Raw genomic sequence first — 22,349 nt, 5'->3', positions numbered from 1 at the left:
TCAAGAATTTTCTCTTATTCCCATTGCCTCATATTAGATATAGTGCACATTACATAAACAATAAGATTAATATTAGACTTGTGGTACAGAACTCAGATGGGCGTAACAATAAGTTGATCAGAATTTCATGAGATCTTATTGAATCAAATAAAAAAAACTTGTCTACTACTTCACATTTCACACCTGAGACTAACACTAACACAAAAGGTGCTGCCAAAAAGTCGTACACGCTGCCGTTCACACAAGATCACCCTCTCTCCTCCCTAGTTAATAAGAATGGATGGGTTTGTTCTGCGCGCTGTCTGCCTCGGCGCTCCCTTAGCTCCGGCTGCCTGGCCTCCCGAGCGGCTCGCTAAATGAAGCTGCACCGAGAGTGGGTGTTGGGACACGGACACGCGCGCACGCATTCACATGGACACGCACTCAGATGAAAAGAGAAAGAGACACTGAGGAGTACAGTAGTTTTGCTGCTGCAGTGGAAGGTGTCATGTTATCTGGGACAAATGCAGCAGTTCACCTTATTGTAGCAATTAGTTTGTAAAGGGCATTTTCTTTAACATTTCATTTATAGTAACTATACACTGCACCTTGGACTTCATTAGAAAACAGGAACAAGAGATTTTATTGATTTCCATAACTTCTCTGACACTGACAGTTTTGAATAACAACTAAATGCAGTTTTCAAATGTTGATGATGGTCTTATTTGTATGGTGCCAAATCACAACATGTGTCATCTCATCTCACTTTACATGGTAAGGTTGAGACCTTATAATATCATAGAAATCCAACAGTTCCCACAGCGAGAAAGCATGTGGTGACTGGAAAGAAACCTCCAGCAGAACCAGACTCAGTGTGGATAATCTGCCTCGACCGGTTGGGGTGAGAGGAGAAAAGTGGGGGAGAGAAGAGAGAGAAAGGGCTGGAAGATAGATATTTAAGCTTTGTCAGAGTGATTGATAAATTAAAAATGATAAGAGTCCATTACCGTATTTAGCAGTTCTGAAAAAAGAGAAATCCATAGAACATCTAACTGTCACTGTCAGCTTGAAATAGTGCGACATCTTCTGTCATTGGTTTGAATTGACTCTGATACATTTTGTTTTACTTGCTCTGGTTTGTTGAATGGCTGATTCAGGAGGTGACTGACACAATGTGTAGATGTGAAACAAGCTCTTGCTGTGAAGGTGTACTTTACTGTTCATGTGTTCCTGTATTTCACTCTTTTCTTATCTAGTTTTTATATAATTTTCACTTTCTAGTGTTATTTTTGACCCCCACGTCTCCTTCTCTTCTCTTCCTCTGTTCATCTTTCTTCTGCTCCTTTCTCTTTTCCATCCCCATGTTCTGCCCACCCCTCACCCACTCCTCTCCTTCTCTCCCCCCCGAGGGATGTTTGCAACTCAATTTGGCAAATGTAACTCAATATTGATTATTATTAATATTTATCATGTTTGTGAACATGTTGTGTCCTGGTGCTATTAATCTGCCCTGTTAATAAATGTCTGCAGCAGCCTGGGCCCCGGGACCCTTGGGACCACAGGGCCACCATACGCATGTCCATGCACACGCACACGCACGCACACACACACACACACACATATGCTGTCAGCTGCAGGAGGTTGCCTGCTGTCCTCTATTTGCCTAGAAGCTTGATTTCTCTCTCATGCTCTTTCTCTACCTCTTTCTCTCTCTCTCTCACACACATACACACTATTGGAGGACAGAATGCCTCTAGGCTGCTCAGCACAAATAACACATCAATACATCAGCCCTGTTGTATTGGCGCTACACACAAACACAAAAGTGCACACTCACGTATAAAACTCACAAAAGCTCCACTCGGCTCCTTATTGAGCTGCAGTGACCAGATTCCATCTCCTTGTCTTTGTTTTTATGTGGAAATGTTGAAATGTTCCCAACTGGAGTTGTTATTGTTTTTTCACTCTTCACTACAAGAGAGAGGAGGTAAACTTGGTCCCACGTTAAGGGCTGAATGGGCAGATATGGGCCAGGGGAGAATCGTGGAGGTGTTATCGAATTCAAGGCTGCTCTGGTCATGAAGTGTAATGAAGATATCAAATATGAACAAAATCAAACATGTTTGATGTTCACAACTCAAAATCATGTTGTGAAGAAATAAACAATGAAGAAATATTGAGCAGAAACCTGCAGCAGCCAGAACGCGTGTCGACGACCAGACGTTGCATACTAATAATTAAACCTTCAGCTTGAGCTGCCGATGTAACCATGCTGATTCCACCTTTTCAGCCAACAGTGTTTTTCCTGTAGTTTGTTTTTAAGCACAAAACAATGAATTGGTTCTGTTAGATCCCAGTGCATTCGTAGGATATAAATATAAAAAAATGGTTAAATCACCTATGAGGGAAACAACTAAGGGGAATTAACAAAGTTATCTGTGCACGTTCAAACACACACAATACTGAATGTTGGTGAGCAACATAAAGAATGTGTTGAATCAAACTTAGTAATCTGTATTTTATTTCACCGTTTCCATTTCTTTCTTTCTTTTGTTTTTTCCCTCCCTGCTCCGAAGCCATGTTGTAATTTAAAGTGTTGCCTGGAAATGTTCCCCGGTGCTTTTACAAGGGGAAACAGTGTGGCGTTCTCGCTTGGACAGCATCGCTGGCATTGTAGCTGACTGTGGCTCCATCGCTCACTCATTACTTCCTTGTAACTACCACACACACAAACAAACGTGCGCACCGAATGCACCTTCTCCCCCTGAACGCCCTCGTTTGGCTGCCATCTCGTCACATGCTTCCATTTATACATCATTTTGAATATACGGTACCGTGGAAAAGTACACCTCTGTACAATTTTTCACCTCTCGGCCACTCTACCTTTAATTTGCAGCTGCCTCTCTCCATTGCCCCCCCTTGTTTGAAAGCTCTTTGGTTAGAATCATCAAAGACCCTCTAACTACAGAGAAACAGGTACCAATATCATTCTGTGGCCCAATAATGAAACTAAGTGGGACCATATTGACACAATACAGTGGCACAAACAGCAGATTAGGCTCAGGGTTTCCACACAACCCCTCAGACTTGCACACATGTATTCGCAGAGTTCCCACATCAAAATGTTTGGTCATTTAGTGCTCAACCAGCTACCCATTTTTCATATCTGTCATGGTCCACACATTCTCCCTCTGCCTGCATTTTTTCCCCCTTCCACCAGACGATCTTTCTCCCCATATTTGGAGCCGGTGCAGAATTTTGCATACTTTCGCCTTTTCCCTGGACACTCTCTTTTCATCAGTGGCTGACTTTCCTTTTGAATTGAACCAGATCAATTTACGGCCAGACACAGATACAGTCTCTGTGTGTGCTGGAGAGGGAAGGCAGTGAGGGAAATAAGACGTGTGTGCTTTATGATGGCCATCGTTGGCACACCCGTCCTATTTCCAGTTCTTTTTTCTGTTGTTATCATAGCCATAGCCATGACTCCACTGTGCTGCTTGCTCTCAAGCGTACACCTGGCTCTGAATACTCAAGCTATTGTTGGCATCTATTTTTGCCTGTGGTCGGCAGTGCTTTACAATATGTACATCCCTGTATATATAAGAAAAAGAAAATGCAACTTTATCTAGAAGGAGTTACAATTTGTTTCAATAGAGGCATGACTGCCTATTCTGAAGACAGGAATTGGCTTGTTTTTTATTTGATGATTTATTTATAGGCTCCTTCTGAGAATTCATGCATGGAGTCAGTGTTGTTTCTTTCTGCCCAGACTGCGTTGACAATACAGCTCAGTCTATATGCCACAAGGCACATGTGTTTGTCAGCGTCCAGGCAGACGGCAGAAAATGACTCCAGATCTCTATCTTTCTGCATTTAAGTCTAGAGTGCTCTGATTAAACACAACCACAGAACAATTTGCCTGTTGTAAGGCCCTTCGATTAAACCGCTGATTTTCAGCACCGTGTCAAGTTATTTTGCCATGGCAACGCTGATTACTATGTTATCAGCATTTCAACAATGTTGTAGTATTTTTCAATTTTTTCTTTATTTTGACTCTCTATAGAACATAAATTCAGATCTTTTTTTCATGGCTTGACATTTTTCTCTCTGTACTTGGCCTGTGAAATATTTCACATCGTTAAACGTAGGCTGTAATTTAGAAATCTTTGTCTATAAATGTCGTATCTATGTCACATCTTGTAATTTCGCTGTGACGCGCAGTAATTATGAGATATCATCTTTACCTACAACACCATCTGATCTCTTGCACATGTGTTTAGAGTACAGTAACAGCTCCCGCAGTTGCAAACAGATGTGTGTTTGTGCGATAGCCTGCATCTGTTCATACGTGCCCCCGAATCTTTGTTATTGCAAGCCATGGTACAAAGCAAAGAGCTCCGTTTATGGCACACATTTACAATTTATCAAATAAATGGGATGCCTTCATGTGGCCTGGGCCTGGCTCTCAGGTTGAGCAGCGTAGTTTTCCACTGGAATAACAGCCGCTGAACAAGCAGCCCATTGTAGCCGCAGCCAGCACCGGGACCCCCAAGGTGCGAATTAATGATTGACCCCTGATGTAATCAGGATAAATAGCTCCCCGTAAAAAAGAAAGAGATGGTGAGACGAACAGAGAGAGAAAGAACAACATAAGGAGCCAGGGAGAGGAAGGCACTATCTGGCTCTGGTGTTTTTTAAGAAGCCCTCGGGGAGATGAATCTAACATCTCTTTCTGGGTCTTTAGAGACCCTGAGCTAACATACAGCTGTTTAAAAGCAGCTCACTCGTCAGTTTTTAGACTCTTCACCTCCTCCTCTTCCTGGCCCCTTTCATTATTTTCCTGCTTACTTTTCTCATCTGCAACTTTTTTCAGCGCTGGTCGAACATATTCAACTTGTTTTACAAAGCGGAGGAGGGGGGGAGCTTGTATTTAAAGTAATCTAAAAATGTCCCTGTTTTCTCTCCAGGCACATTTTTTTTTATGAATTAACAAAGTTATGACTGAGAGTTGAACTTGTTTAATATCACACTGCCACGCCATTCCAGACCCACTTGACTACTTTATGTGTCTCACAAAAGATGTTTTGTTCATTAAAATTAAGGAGATTTTTTTTTCCCTCCTCGTCCTTGTTACTCAATTATCTGACGTAGTTATCTGTGCATTTTTTTTGGGTGCTCAGAGGCTCTTAAAGCCAAATGCTATTTAATAGATTTTCCAGGGCTGTCTTTCTGCTTGTCAAAATTGCTCTCAATGGGTCAAGTGCCAGTGAGAGTCAGTGAGTGAAGAGAGAAAGTGAGTGAAAAAAAAAAAAGTGTTTAATAGCCCGAAAACACTTTTGATTGTGCAGAGGGAGCAGCAGATAGGGCTGTGTTATATAAAACCTTAATTGATCTGTGAAAAGTGGAAGCTACTGCTGGCTCACACGTTCCAATGCTTAATTGCATGCATGGTCTGAGCCCCTATGAAACAGTGATCATTAAAAAAATTGTGTTCTTTTCCAGTCAAAATCACTGGATGACGCAAAATCAGTCATAAAAGGCTGTTTTTTACTGCTGCAGCTTTATATGATAAGTTTCCCAGATCTGCATGGAAGGCTGCAGGATTGCCAGCCGCTGAAAAGCCCCCTGTCGCATGCTTTCATAGTTTCACATTTCACATTTAAAACTTACATGTCAGTTAATTTAACAGCTTTCACAGTCCACATCTGTCACTGGGCACAAACCCAAATATTTATCGAAGAACAAAAAAACTCATGCATTGTGCAATGAATGTGCTCTTGCAAAGGTTCAGTGATGACTCTTTTCTTAATTTTCTTGCTTTCTTGATTAGCTCAATCAATCTTTATCCAATTTGCAATCAATCAGTGTAACCCTGCCATACGTAGGCACAAAAAGTATATCTTGAACATTAATATGCACTTGAACCTGAAATAAACCATATGAATTGATCTTTTAATTAATTAATTAAGTACAGTTACAGTGTCATGAAGCTTTAATAAAATTTAACCCACTAAGTTCCACTGTGACCCAACAAACTGCCATGTACTAACAAGCAGAATTTTTCTAATGTAATGTTGCCGCTCAGTGGCAGGTTTGGCAGCGGGTGAGATGGAGGCTAGCAGAGGGAGAGAGCGCTTGATTGAAACCACTCCTGCTGTAATTTTGGGCCTAGTTAGCCCGCTGATTGCCAGTCCCTGTGTTTAGATAGTAAAACTGCTGCGGTGCTTTACTAAAGAGACCACGATCCGTCCAGAGACGAAAAGTAGGAAACAGACAAAGATGTGCTCAGACAAACACACACAAACAAATATATAATACAGACTCAGGCAGAGATTTGAACTTCTGAACTTTTTCTGCACTTACTGAAATATATCTGATTTAGCTCGCATCAGATGTCTGGTAAAAATGTTTTCTTATTTTTCTTTAGATTGTTTCTGATTTCACTTTTTAAATGTTATGCTCTTTTATCACCTTCGTCAAGGACGTAATGCTTTCATAGGAGTTTTCTTTGATTATTCAGAGGATTACACATAAACTGCTGCTGAAGGATACGGTATTGGAAAGGAAAGAAATGCATCTGCTGACCAGGCTTTTTTTATTTTTTTATTTTTTTTTATATAGGGAACCTTTCAACATTTTTGTTGATTTTCAGAGAATAAATTATGGATCTTCATGAAAACATCTGGCATATTTAGGCGACTGGTGTGTGTGCAATTTGGTGCAGATCCAAATAAAAATCCAGATCCAGTGAATTTAAATGTGGTTTCAAAAGGGGACTGTTCGGCCTTGGCCTGCACTCATTCTACTTAAGGGAATGGTGTTGGATGACTGCTTGTGTTCATCATTTGAAAAGTTTGGCCTCTTTGAGGAAGTATCTTAGTATAAAAACATGTTTGTATTCCTCTAAATTAGATTCTAGTATGATTCAGTATGGCCCTAAATAACATTTGCCAACTGATGTTCAGATAGTCGTGATGTAAAGAAGGAAACACACAATGTTGCTGTCAAAAATCCCCAAACCCCACACAGGCTCCTCATATCACTCACTGAGATGCATGTGTGCATCTGCAAACCTTCACTCTCCACAAATATCATGGAGAAATGGGATGAGACTTAGAGCCAAATGTATACACACACACACACACACACACACTCTTGAAGGTTCCCATCATAATTTTCACTCATGTTGGAACCGGTGGGATCCTGGAGTGCAGGCACAATCATGTTGTCAGTCTGTGGACATGACAATAATGATAGGTGATGAGGTTAACCAGGTCAGTGATAGACGGATCCTTTATTTGTAAAATGAATCCTGGCAGACACCAGTGACCAATGGAAACGAGAACTTTTTCCCATCGAGGACTTGGCCGACCTAAAGCTCCTTCTCTTGGTGTGTTTGGCTCCTCGCAGACAGCCTGTGAAAAAAATTCTGTGAAGTTTGCATTTTGAAGGCCATTAGATGGATAGGTGTTCTGTTCTCCCTAAACCCCCTCATTGCACAGTGCGGTTTCAAACAGTTTAAAAGTTTAGAAATTGAAGTGGGCTGTTTCAGGTCAAGAAGTCATTGGATGTGCTGAATTTGGGTATTTAAAGCTGTAAGAAAGTTAATAGCCTATGGTTTGATGTCCAAAGACCTTTTCATGTCATGTTACATTACACCTCCTCCACCTACAATATTAACAGTTGTCTTCCTTTGTCTTTTATCAGATGACAGTGAGCCAGTGGACAGCATGTACGACACAGAGGCCGACCTCCCCGGTTTAGCTGCCGGCAGTGGCATTGGCGCTGACAGCCCAGAAGACGACACGGAGGACGGTGTCATCAACATGTCCCCCCTGCCCTCACCAACTCCCTCCCATCCGAACAACAACAACAACAACCACCACCACCTGCTGCACCCCCACATCTACGCCACCCACCACCACCACCACCTCCACAACAACAGCAACAGCAGCAGCAATGACCAGGACTTCACCACACCCAAGGAGGGCTCGCCCTACGAGGCGCCCGTCTACATTCCTGACGACATTCCCATTCCCAGCGAACTGGAGCTGCGGGAGTCCTCTGTGCCTGGTGCCGGCCTGGGCGTGTGGGCCAAGAGCTGCATTGGTGCCGGCGAGAGGTTTGGTCTGCACAGCACGCTGCACCATGGGGCCACGGGCAAAGACAGCTCCTTTGGATGGGAGGTAGGAAACAGCCAGGCTACTGTGCTTTGTTTTGTGTTTACCTTTTGTTTTTTTTCCCCTTCTCATTTCACAATGGCTGTTTGTCTTTGTTTGTGTCACACACCCAAAAGTACATCAAGCTCTGAAATATAAAGAGTTATAGAAACAATGAAGCATCACTGAAGAGGGTAAGTTTATTCATGCTGTCACAATTCCAGTCATCAGTCTTTATTCAGTGGAATCCATCTCTTTATCAGCGAAGACGCCCATTCCATTTGCATCCCCTGTACGATTGGACCTCATGTTTGACTCCTTCAAACACACACACACACACACACACACACACACACACACACACACACACACACACACAACACACACACACACACATACAAATGCACTCGTCCAGAATTCCAGCAGCACAGCGATGTCAGATGGAAAAATCTGCCTGATTAGTGGAGGTATCAGCTTTTCTGGGCATCAGTCCGAGCAAGCACACTCATTTGGTCACGCCACCCGATATGGAAATGGAAGAAGCGTATAGCCCAATGCGGTGGCTGCATATTGAACTATTAATTTTCATTTCAACATGACATTAGAGGATATTGAAGTTGCTTCAGTAAGCTCATTAGGGAAAAAGGGAACTCCTGATCTACTTCTCTTTCTCTTACTCTCTCCATCCCTCTCTCTCTCTCTCTCCTTCTCCCTCGTTCTTTCTCATATGCCTAATCAGAGATGAAATCTACTGGCCTGCTTTTCATTTCACTGACTTCTCGACTCTTCACTTTTAGGGGACAGGTCTTTCACATGGTCTCATATTACTTTTGTATGTAATAAGGAATAGGGACTTGGATGAGTTAATCATTTGAACGGCGTGTTTGAGAGGACATGATGTGCTCATATTTCACATCAGCTGATACACGAAGTTGCAAAAAGATCAAAAGGCCATTTAAAGATTTTTCTCTTTATTCTAAACGATTAAAGACCGAAGGCGCCAAATAAAATTGCATTTTAAAACCTAAGCATTGTTTGGAATGGACCCCCTAAAACCTGACGCTATACTGAGGAGCTTACAGAATTGCCAGTGTTTACAAAAACTCAGAGATATGAAATGAATAAAATATAAAGATTTGATAGCTTAAACGTTTCTTAATCATTGCCCTTTCCCTAAACTTTGTGAATATTATATATTGTCAAGGTGGGAATCTTCTTTGTTGTTATTTTCATTGTTAGATTGTCAGCCATTGTCTGAAATGCTGCTTAAAAACTATTTGCAGGCTAAGAGAGATAACAGACAAACAAACTACATTTCCCATAATGCATTTCACAATTAGTTTTTTGCAAGTATTTCACCAAATCACGATGATATTTCATCAGTCACATGTCTTGAAAACAATGACATTGTGGATGAGATCACACATGTAATCCGGCTTTATAGGGAGTAGCACACAGACGTTAATGGGCCAGTGTAGTTTCTGGTAACTGTGCCTGCAGGAAACAATAACAAACTGGGGTGTTTTCAGAAAATGTATGTCGAATGGAAGTATTATGGAGAATGTAAACTGACAAGAGAAAATCATAATGTTTACTTGTAGAGCAAGGAGAACGTGACTCACAATATCACAAATCCTGTTACCCAATTTTCTCAAGTTAAATAAGAAGAGAGAAATTAGTGGAAGTGTAGAATCAAAGGCATTTAAAACTGACATTAATAGTTGTATTTTCAAACCACAGGGTGGATTTTTTCAGTTCCTGTGGAATTTACTCTTAATATCTCTGGGAAAAACTTGAATTGCAAATAATGTTCATGAATCAGCCATTGACAAAATTTGAAAGGAATCTCAAAAGGTTCTCTCAATAGGTTCAGTCTCGAGAAATCCCGCTGCTGGTTTCCACCAAAGCCCTCACTTCTTTTTTCACCCCGTTTCCTTCTCAACAGTTGTAGAAGCATGCAGGCGATTAGAGCACACAGGCACACGCTATGTGGCTGTGTGCCAGGCCGAACATTTTCCTTTTTAAAGTTCATATTATGGCTAGCCATTCGGGGTGCAAAGGGCACCTCTCCAAAAGCTACACTCTCCCTGTAGCTCTCATGTTTTCTCTCAGTTTTCCTCCTCCTTCCTTTTTTCTCCCCAGACACCCGACTAATGCATATTCATCAGCAACGCTTTAACTCTCTGGCTTCGAGGAAAAAAAGGCCACCTTCAGCTCTAAAGAGATACATTCACACTCACACACGCACACATGCACACACACTGACAAAAAGGGGTAAGAGTCAGAACACTGGTTTCAAGTTTTTTGGCCACTTTGAGATGGATGACTTTTTTTGGACATCTGAAGGACGATTCTGCTCCTTTGATCATCATATCACAAATATTATGCCATATGCCACCTGGTAATTTGCGTTACAGTATGTACACAGGTCAGATTTTACCACTCACTTTGGAACATTTTGGAGAAATTTTCAAAATACAATTAGATCAGTATAGCCGTGAAGATGAATGCTGGAGAATATTGTGCGCAATATGTCCAACACTTTCTGGAGTTTGCCTTGAACAACGCAGCAGGAGATTGTCAGAACAGGAAAATCTCTGTAGCTTTAAGGTGAGGAGTGGCATCTGGGTATAGTGTATATAGGAGGCAGGACGTATACTTTTTTTCCCAGAATTTACATGTTTACACGTCAACACAGGCGTTGTCACTTATCGCCAAAAAACTCTTGAATGTCATTGTCTTTCCAAGTTGACATCTTCTTCAGCCTATTCTACGTGTATGACTCCTCTTTTTCATCCTGATGTATTTGTATTCTTTTGTTTTTTGCAGTTTTGCATTTGTCGTGTCAACGTGTCCACTTGGTCGTGGTGAATCTCGGGACATTTTCCTGCTGCATTCTCACACAGGATCACTTCAACATTATCCAGAGTTTCTACTCAGGTGTTCAGAGAGAGACACTGACTTGGACATTTGCGTTCTTACATACAGCCCCTCCAGATAATTTCAGGAGAATATCCAGAGATCAGTGCATGTCTTAAAACCACTTATGTATGTTGTCTCCTCTCTTCAGGTAAAATCTTTGATCTTTGCCTTCCAACTTGTCTAAAGGTAACAATTGATCCGTCTCGTCTTCTTCCCCCTGTAAGTTCGTCAGAGGACTGTTTCTGGCTCAGGCCATATTATTTTTTCAAGATATCCAGACTGGTTTGGGGCTGGAAGCCTTCAGGGGCCCTTCTCTCCCAGACTCTTATCACAGATAGTCATAACAGTCAGCCTGTTGATAGTCATCAACAGACTCCCCTAGGAGTCCCATGGACCCCCTTTTCTCTCCCTCTTTCACTATCTGCCCTTCCACTCATCTACTGCCTCTGGTCTTAGACAAATAGACAGGCGAGGGAGCGACAGAGGAATGGCTGAGTGAAAAAAGATGTTAAAAGAAATGAGAGTAACAAGGATTTATGAGGATGGATCGAGGAAAAAAAGAGGATGTAAAAAAAATACATATTTCTCACAGCATCAGAAACACAGTAGGAGTTTAACACTGTTCATGGACATTCTGTGAAATCTGTGTGTTACGCTGGTTCTCTGCCAAAACGGGAAATTGTTATGAGAGATGATGTCATCGGAGGTGTAAATATGATCATATCTAACCAAGATGTCTTACAATGCACTGCAACTCAGTCCTGCTTTGCAGGGAAAGGAAATTAGATTAAGTGCTGAATTTACTTATCAGAGCAATTAGTTTAACTGTGCATTCATTAATCAATAAATCACAGTAAATTGCTGATGTTGATTGAAGTATCTTGAAATGAAAGGTTGTACTCCACATGTGCTGTAGCTATGTAATCCTTACAAATGCAAAAACACCAATCAACAATGATATACACCATCTGCAGTGGTGCCCTTGAAACCAAAACAGTTTAACTACATTGACTGCATTTTTGTGGATTTTTTACTAAGACTGGCAATAACTCGTTATATTGGCTTTGCAAGCACTGCGGTCTCCCATCGAAGCCAAACAGCTCTAACAATCTCATGGTGGACGAACGATGTGGTGCTTTCTGGATATATCTGAGTGGCGATGTAGTTCGCTGGAGAGAATAATGGAAAGAGAGAGAGAAAGAGTAGGATTGAAGGGAAAGAAGAAAGAGGAACGGCCAGAGGAAGCCTACTATTGTCTGTCCTGGGGCGTCAGGAACTGGAAGAGGTGTTAACTCATACTCATTTCAGTGAGACGGACAGCTTAATATAAGAGCTGCTTTGCTGCAGGCCATGGCCATTCTCTTCTGTCTCAGACTCCCTCTCTGGGCCAGCACAGAGTCATCCATTTAAAAACCATTATGCTCCCCCTTTTGCACAACATGATAGAACGCCAGGGCCCTAGGTCTACCGTGTGTGTGTGTGTTTCTGGTTGTGTGTGTTTAGGGCTGCCAATCCCTCAGGATAGGAAGGCCTGAGCCAGCAGAGTGAGGAGAGGCCCTCAGAGAGTCCAGTGTGGGGATCTACTGTCAGAGTGACTGCTGCTATTATCTGCTCAGTGGATTGGTCTAACTTGCCTGTTGATAGAGACATGTCACAATACAATGGCTGGAGGTATTGTGCTATTCATTGACTGGCATTCAATGGACTCTCTGATCGAGCCCCCTCTGCCACTTGTATAGCAGAAGAGAGGGCAACACATCTGTGGATATCTTTGGCAGAAGTGGTACATGTTAATACAAACAAAAACTTCAGATTTACATGTAGGAAATGCAGAAATAAAGATCTATTCTTTTTTTAAACAAATGAGCTTATTAAAAAAGGAACAGTGACGCTATCTTTTAGTAGAAACATAAGAAAGTTACATTTCTGTTTGTATTCTGAACATTTGTGAGGCAAGCAAACAGTACGGCTAAGCCCTCTAGATGTGATATTAATGGTGTTTACTCTTCCTTCTCCAAACCCTTTGACCAATGGGTGTATCTTTGCACCTCTGAATCATGTCTATTTAAACTCCTCCAACACCTTTAAGCTTTGTCTTTTCTCACTATCTTTTGTTTCTACAGCTCAGGGTTTTTTCTATCTCGCTCAGTTTCACTAGTCTCACTAGCTTGAAGGTCAACCTATAGTAGGTGATGTGGTAAAATCTCACCAACTGTGAGAAGATAGAGTCACTTTCTTGACTCAGTTTTGGGCAATTTGGTGCTCTGGCATTGTCTGCTTATGGAACATGAAGTGAAAATAGCTCAATACCTTCAGGGTATTCTATATTCTCAGGCATCATATGACAAGGACATATTGTGAATTTTGATTTTAGGGATGTGCATTGATGTAGATGCTTTGGACAAGGTCAACACAAATGCTTTCACACACAAGAAAAAACATGTATCATAGAGTCCATGTCAGCCCTGCAGCCATATTTGTCAGTTCGCAGCAGTGGACCTTGGGATGACTTTGTTTCCAGGCAAACTTCTGTCTCCTTGTCCCTCATTCTCTTTCTGTTTACTTTTTGTGGGGTGATTTTCCATATCAGCATCATTCATCCAGTGATGTGTGGAAAGAGGCGAAAAGTATGCTAGCTCTTCTGTTTACCCTGCTATTGACTTAGTGATAGGCTAAGACGTCTAGCGGGCACTCTCATGTCGCCAAGGTCCTACGTGACAGATACCCATCCGGCCATGGCATCATGCACCTCCCTCGCCCTCTGTCCGGCTCAAAATGGCTGGCGTTTACCTCATTTTTCTAACGCTGTGCTTCTTTTGTTCTCGACCTAATCACTGAGCTAAGCTAACGTCCTTGTCTCCCAACGTTAAGGAGAAGAAGTTCTGGCGCACCCTGACACTTATCTGTCGTGACCCACCTCTCGCCTCCTAAGGTGTTTGCTTGCCTTTTGTGTTTTTCCTGAGGAGGGCGGATGGCCAAGTACTTATGCTGCAAGATATCCCAACAGGGCATTCAAGGTGCAGCTTGCAACCTGTCTGATCTGTTTGCCTTCAACAGAAAGGTGTTCTTTATCTCGATGTTTGGCCCTTAAGGTGACTGGTACCGACTTGATAAGGCAGAAACTCCCTGGGACTGCCAAGAGACAGTAGTCACACCATGTAAATGGATCGTATGAGACAGAGAGGTAGTGAGATAATGTGAGAGAGAGTCATTTTCTGCTTTATTTGACTAATGTGCTTTCCAGTGCTCTCACACTGGCAGTCATGTTCTAATGTTTCAATTACGAGTTGGTTAAGGTCAGACAAACTGAACATTCACTAACCATAACAAGAGAAACCTCCATCCTACATGAAGCCATTTGTCCGTCATCCATTTTTAGACACTTAGTCTTAATATTACTTGTAGTTAACTTTAACCCCTACTGTGAAGACTATTGTATAGCAGGAGTGAAGCTTTTTTACATAAATGGGGTCATTATCATGTCTCTTAGTAATCAAATCAGAACCATGGTCTGATGAGCAGGGCCTTGAGCTGAGAGTCCTCCTCCTAAAGCCACTTAGCATGAAAAACAGCAGGCCTCCTCAGCTTTACCTTCTCAGACTCAGTTTCATTGGAAAGTAGAGGGTAATAAGATATTAAAGGGTCTGTGCTAAGTCACTCACCCCAACACTCCTACTGCTGCCGACCCCCTGCAACAGCTATAGATGAATAAACTGTGAATAAAATACCATGTCTTGGATAGAAGGATAATATCTCAGAAGCTGTGCACATAAAATCTGCCTGAATTGTGATTAACTTTGTTTCATTTTACTTTTTTGTACAATGCATTGAAGTAGACATGTCACACAAACATTACACGTGAAGTGTCCTGATTTTGCATCAGTGGTAAAGCTTGGATCTTAACCAAATCTTCTGAAATTGTGAAAATAGTTTCCTCCCCAGTATATTTATTTTATCTAACTGATTTTTGCCGTGATTCTATGATTATGGAATTGTGTGTTAACGTAAGAAGTTACTGGCACGCATGCTCATAGTCCTACATTGTAATGAAAGGGATATCAAACCTGTGGTTTCTAATAACAGTATTGACCAACAGTGTGTGGTTTTCTGTCTTCATTATTTGACTTTGACGGAAACCCCAAGTTTACACAAAGAGCAAAAACATTAGAGAAAGAGCGTAACACCACAAGTCCTGAGCCCTGGGTGCTGTAATATCTTCCATTCACGTTCATTTTATGTAGGTTTTAAACATGCCATTAGCCAATTTAATCCAATTTTCCCAGCTTTCGGAGCACTCCACTGGAACAGATTCCATCTAATATTAAACATATGGTCGGCGTTGCCCCTAGAAACCCCACACCACCGCTTGGCTTTTTTAAGAAACTGTTAGAGACAAGCCTCCTGCGTCCCAGCACAAACCGTTGTCAATTATCTTCAGTGAACACGGTAATTGATAACGAGGAAGCAGGGCAGCAAATTAAATGTCAGGTTTGATTAGGAGCCTGATGCCTTATCATTTGTTCATAACTCATTACCAACATCTGTTAATTAGTTAATAAATTAATTTGCAGGGCTCGGATGAAAGGTGTGCAGGCTCGCGAGGAAATACGCGGGTCAAAGTCATCCATCTTTGAAGAGAGTGGAACTCAACAAATATTGTCCCTGGGATTTGGGCTGTTATTACTTGGTCATTGGTTTCAGACCTCAGCCACTCTAGCCAAGCATTCTCAATGGGACCTCTTGTTTGCCCGAATATACCCCCCCCCCCCCCCCAACAGACGCACACACACAGACACGCACACGCACACAGCCTCCTCACGCATCTCCACCACAATGCTATCCTTTATTGTGTATCTTCTCTTTGCAGACGTTCTTTACACATTAATTTAAAAACCCTGTCATTGACCCATCAGTCCTCAAAGCAAAGCACAGGTAACTCCTGTCCATTTACTCCTCTCCCTCTCTTTTCGCTTCGAGCGTAACCCCATCGTTCATCATTGCTCCGACGAATAGTTCCATCAGTCAGGGCCTCAGGGCAGGAGCAGACAATGATACTGCTCTTTACCACAGTGGAACATGATGACATTTGTCGAATGCAGTTTACGCTGGTGATTAGATTTATGCTATTATGTAGACATGTCATTTTCTGGTATCCCAACTCTTGCTGCTAGGGTGATATCATGAAACCTGGCTCACCTAACCTCAGCTCTGACGTGACTGCTGCTTTATGTGAAACATCTGTGTGACAGTGTTATTTGTGTGTCTATAAATGTATAGGTGCAGGCTCTCTAATGGAAGACCTCAGATCACTCACCATTTCTTCCATTTTCACTCACTTTCCCCTTTCCTCCTCACGATAAATCTCAATCCCTTGTGCCGCTTAACATTTCTGTGACTCAAGCAGGAGGTGGTGACCTATTAATCAGGTTCCCGTGGCTGTTGTGATTGCCTTTTTCCATAATCAGATACACAACACTGCCCAAACGAATTGGCTGTAAAAAATATCTATTTTCGTTAACTCCTTGCAGTTCCTTTATTAAACTGTGGACCCCGATCCATGAGGAGTGAGCTCCGAAAGAAACTGTGCATGACTGTGCCTTTTAATTACTTTTTATGAGGTGGAAGGAGTAATGTTTCTGCACAGTGTGTGTCTTCATCAGAGTCAAACAGTCTCAAGGGCCCTCATGAGCATATTATTGGTTCCAGGAGGAGAAGCACCCATTAACCAATCATCTCATAGTATAAAGCTGAGTAAAATTAAACAAATAAAGTTCAGGTATAACTTTAAATTCTCTGCTATTTGACTTCTTGTTTGTTTTAAACTCTCCAGATAATTGTGATATTAATGTACAATATGTGTTGTGTACATGCTGTGTTGAGCACAGGAACCTGTACAGACATATAAACTACACATTACCACATGCACATACATCCACAAACATCAAGAGACACAGGCAGGCAGGGAAAAGACATTTTCCCATGTTATTCTTTCCTTCACTCGCTCATTTAGAATAACAGGGTAGAGTGAGAAGCTGAGCACGATGACGACATCAGATGTAAAAACAGTGTTGAATTGTTGAAGTGTCGAACACGCCGGGTTGTCTTTACTTTGGAAAGACTTTGGAATCGCTCGAGTGATTTTCGCTCATTTTCTCCACCACTGTCATTGGGAGCAAGACATGGCGTCTTGTCTGCATGAGACAACAAGGAGGTTCTGAGAGAGTTGAGATTTGTAGAAGTGTGCATATCTCTCTCTTTCCCTTCCTCTCTCTCTCCCTCTGTGTGTGTGTGTGTGTGTCTGTCTGTGTGCGCTTTTTTTATACATTTTTGTCCATTAATCATTATGGGCATTGGTCCACCCTCCACAAAATCCTAAATCTGGCGGATTTCCCCTACTAAAGACGGATATCACAGGGCTTTGATGTAATATCTTAATATAGTACGAAAGCTTGTGTCACCATGACAAATAACATGTTTCCCAAACATTTCATTTATGAGATATCATTGCCTCATTCCATTTGTTTGCAGTATTCTCCCCACTAATCACTCTGACAGCGCTCTTAATAGCTACAATGTCATTGATATTGTAGTTGAATTTGGTGTTTCTTATTTTTGTTGTCTGCGCTGACATTGCATTGTTAGCAAATGTTATGATTTGAGTCTAATATTTCTTTGAAACAAAAAAGACAGGATGGCAAAGCCTTAGGCATCATTTTAAATACCTCTTTAATCATATGTTAATATGTTAAGCAAGTGACAACAGTGTGTGGATGTCCTGATTTGGTGACTTTTACTTACATGCAATAGACGGGGACGTGGGAGATGCCAGCAGCATCCCATAGTTAGTGATTCTCAGTAAATCACGGGAGGCAGAGTTTATTTCTAAAAGTTGAAACCAAATGGGTTAGAAAAGAATAGGAGTACAGCGCTCTTTGCCTCACTCTCCCCATGTCCCTCCCACACAAACACACTGATTGTCCGTCACAGTTGAAATCCCACATGTCAGTGGCTGGTGGTCTTCAGCCTTCAAGCAGAAGTCAGCATGAACTTGGTAGATACTGCTTTTGCTGTGCGATTTCACGCATATAGCTCTCTAGTGCAGGGGTGACGTCCCCCACACACTCACCCCCTACCAATCAGCTCCAAAGTTTGGAATTTGGAGATGCCATCAGAAATACTACACAAACTTTTAGTGTACATCTAAAGGTGACCATCCCCTCTGGTGAAAATGAACAAATCACATACTGCTTACATGGAAGTTCCAAAGTGATTCAAAAGACTTGGATATTTACCTCTAGAAATGTGTGTGGGGGTGGGTGGGAGGGTGAGGGGTCGTGAAACTCTGCATTTACTAGTTTAACCAAATGGCCAAACTTAAAGCCAAGTTTTGTCAAATGAACAAGTAAGTGAAGTATTGAACGCACAAACAAACACAGATCATTTTAATAATTTACTGTCACCATGAGGAGAAATAAACTGACTGTTAGAAATGGAAGGGGAGAGAGGCTAAATTGATTTCTGCAAATTCTCTCAATGGTCAGAGCAGTGCACTTTGAGCCTCTCAGTCATTCTGTTGTCTATAAATGTCAAATGATTCTGTTGCGTTTCACTCTCTCTGGAGAGGAGGTGATGTCTATGCAGCTGCTACACTGTGGCACTCGGCATGGCATCTGTTAAAGGCTGACAAAAAACTCCTGAAAAAACCTTGACTTCTCTGAGACTCTATGGCCTGAGCCATGTGCTACATATAGTATGTAAAACAGCAGAACAAAGGCATTGCCATATTGTGAGGGGAGTGGGACTAACATGCCCACTGAGAGAAATTACCTAAAGATAATAATAGAGTTACATTTATTATCTGTAAAATCTCATAAAAAATAATCTGTATTTCATCTGTGTGTGTATCATATAAAATAATAGAAAAATCCTATTTTATAATAACATTCTTTACATGTTTTTTTATTAAACTCTAGTGTTTGTGGTGATAAAGCCTGCTCCCCTCTGCTGGCCAAGAGCTCACAATGCCACTTTCTGAACAGATGCTAAGTGTCTTTAACGTTGTGTAACTGATGTTGTTTCTTAAGGCAGGGAGGGGAGGAGAGACAGGGGCAGGTGCTCTAATGCAACTGTAAAAAAACATACATGTACAAACTACAAGAGCACACACACACACACAGACACACACACACACACACACACCCACAGACAGACACACACACACACAAACACACTTGAAGAATATTGCCTACCAAACAGCTCCAATAGAACAAGTGAGCTCTTTTCCAACCCTTCTTCCTCTCCTGTAGAGTGTGAGGCAGGATCACTTTCTGTGTTTACCCCACTTTCCATTTCTTATTTCCTTTTTTTTTATTTTGATCTCTTCACTCCTGTCCCGACACACTTGCACATATGATTGCGAGCACAGACCACAGTGTTCTCGCTAACATTCCTATGATGGATCACCACAAAGTCTTCTTGTATTCACCGTTAAATTTTTATATAATCACGTTCATGTCCCATCACAGTGCTTGCAGATAGCACACTGTGGTCTCATTTTGCACGCCAGTGTGCCTGAGTACTGATCTCTGTGAAATAGACATCATATGCCTTTAGGACAAAATACACAACATTTGCTTTAATTATGCCCAGATGAAACCGGGACTCTAATCTTTTCTTTTGTGATTCATTGATTTTTCAACCCCCTCTCTCAACCTTATGTGGCCTCTCTCTCTATTTCTCATCTCCTTCCTTTCTTTTTTCTTGCTCCCTCCTCCTCTTTTCCTGGCCTCCGGGGTCCCAGTGCTTCTAATTCGGCCTTATCAGTGAAGTAATTTAGCTGCCACAGCTTGGGTTTCTGTCGCGCGGCATGCAGCCCCATTGTCCTGCCCTGCTGTTGCTGAGATAAACCCTCAGATTGAACAAAGTCCGCGCTGACCTTTGCAAACTCCCAAATCTCGCTCTGTACACCCCACCAACAGAGATTCTCTCGGCCTCAAGCTTCTTTCTTAGGGTGAGGAGGCTTCTGGGAGGGAGACGGCGAATGAGTGTGCGTGCGTTTGTGTTTCTGTGAAAGAGTGCGAGTGTGTGGGGTCAGGGTGGATTGAGTGAGCGTGAGATGGACAGGGGAGAGGGATTAAGATGGCTGACTGAGCCTGTCTATATTTCCAATGGCACTTCGCTCTAAGAGGGAGGGAGAGGAAGAAAAAGTGCACTGCAAGCAAAGCATTCAAGTGTGCATTTTTCTGTCTCCTTCAGACTGCAAGAGGAGGCTTTTGTGAGCCACATTCTCTGACCTGCCTGCCTTCACCATTCAACCAGAAATATGATTTCTTTGACGTAGAAGAGAAAGTTTGTGTCTTAGTTCCTTCTACTTGCCGTTGAGGATGCTGAAACGGTTCATTGAGAATCCTGACAAAAGCACTGTTGAACTCCTCGTCTCTCCATTGTTATCTATCATGTCCTTCATTTCTTGGCAGAGGGCCCAAGAGGAGTCTTTCGGGATTGTTGCTTTGACACACAGTGAAACGTCTAAAGAGGGACGGTTGAAGCCAAGTGGATGGGGGCGGGGGTCGATGCTGTGCCGGGGGAGGTTTGGGGCACAATGCAACAGGAGTGCTCTATCCATTGTGAACCACTGTCATCCTTCAGAAGCCACTCTAGTCCCTCTCAACATCGCAAATCCTCTCTGCTCGCTATTCCACTAGTCTGTCGGCCAGACAGGGAACCTCGTCAAAAGGTCTTGGAGTTAGAGATTGAGACACACTGGGTGGAGGGTGGAGGAACGTTGTTAGTGCAGAGTTGTGCTTGTGTGTAAGTGGGTGTGAAGGGGATATAACATGCAAAACACAGGCCCTAAATCCAGGTGTGGAATCCAGAGTTAATGACGGAGAGAATTTGCACCACTCAGTTCATCAGGGTGGCCCCTCGTTCATCCCACCTTCATCTTCTTCCCTCCATCCATTCCTCTTCCTTTCCACCTCCCCCTACCCGCCACCACCTGCCTGCAAGCCACCACCAGAGTTCCCAGGGAGATGAGCGCCACGGAGAAGAAGGACCGCAAGGGATTAACTTTTCACATGGCTGGGAGTCCTCGTCTCAAAAGACCTGACAACCCCAGACGGCTTGATTAAAAAAGAAAAGAAGAGAAGAGGAAAGGAGAGAGGGAGGGAGGGCACAGGAGGAGGAGAAGAGGGGGAATTCTTCACATGATGGCCCTGAGAGAGGGATTTTGGATATTGGGTGTCTTTTTTTTCTTGTCGTCCAAAGCCCCCATGTCTTGGTTGAGAATGAGCAAATTGTTCCTCCTGTTCTCTCGGCAGCCCCTGTGTTGCTCGGCCCGAAGATGTGGGTGGGCACCAGCACATGTGGTTGACTCCTTGCAGGAAACCAAGAGGTGTCCTCTAGTTGGCTGCAAAATACATCAGAGAACTAGAATAATTAGTCCAACTGACTAAATCATGATGTATTATTTATCCACCTGTCATTAATTTATGTTCAAAATCCCTCTGTTGTTCAGTGTATGTCAGAATTGCATTACAGTTGAGGAAGACATCAGCATGACAGAATCAGCGAACCATTGCTGGCTTAAACTTCTGGTGATCAAGTGGCAAGGCGCCCTATTTCCCCTCACTCTCTCCCAGATAAACTGGGCCTCTCAGGTTTGTCTGTGAGAAAGAGAGGACAAAAATCAAAACAAACGCTCCCACTGAAGTGAAGATGGGAGTAGGGGTTGGCTTTCCTCTCTGGCTAGCGGATCAGCAACTCAACCTAGCGGGACAGCGGGCCACTCAATACCTCCCATCTTGTACAGGTAACAGAGTGGCCCGACAGGGGGGTCAGGGAAGGTAGCAGGAGATTGTCTTACAGATCACCACTCACCCTCTGGCTTCCTCCACATGGCTCACTTACCCTCTTCTCATCTCCGCTGCTGGGGTGCACTCACCCTCTTACACCCCTCAGCCATGATTCAAACATCCTCTGAGAGTTATCAGGGAGGTTCACACCCAGTTTCATGAAGCCATTAACCAAAACATTATGAATGCAGAGGAACACCATACTCTGGATTTTGCCAAGCTTGTTTTAATAAAATAAACACTGAAATATCGAATCTTGAATTCTGAAGTCAGCTTGATTGATCCTCAGAGTTATTTGAATTATAGACTCAAAAGGTTTGGGTCAGAATAATGCAATTTAGATAAAACACAGAAAGAGACGCAGGCAGGTATGAAATTAGGGGATCCACAAGATCAGAGCAGGTACAAGGAGAGCACGTTTAAAGAAAGTTTT

At 42.5% G+C, this 22,349-nt stretch overlaps 1 protein-coding gene across 8 annotated transcripts in view; it reads left to right on the top strand.

Moving 5' to 3' along the window:
- The window catches only part of prdm16 (PR domain containing 16), a 177,544-nt gene that overhangs the window by 50,670 nt on the left and 104,525 nt on the right, over positions 1-22,349 (top strand). For all 8 annotated transcript variants that reach the window (XM_069526109.1, XM_069526105.1, XM_069526103.1 and 5 more), the window contains exon 2: positions 7,690-8,168. In XM_069526109.1, the coding sequence (XP_069382210.1) occupies positions 7,690-8,168 (479 nt within the window). The remainder of the gene's footprint in view (positions 1-7,689; positions 8,169-22,349) is intronic.

Source organism: Paralichthys olivaceus, chromosome 6 (assembly GCF_024713975.1).
Source record: "Paralichthys olivaceus isolate ysfri-2021 chromosome 6, ASM2471397v2, whole genome shotgun sequence".
In the NCBI taxonomy this organism is placed as follows: domain Eukaryota; kingdom Metazoa; phylum Chordata; class Actinopteri; order Pleuronectiformes; family Paralichthyidae; genus Paralichthys; species Paralichthys olivaceus.
This window is presented reverse-complemented; position numbering and strand designations above follow the sequence as displayed.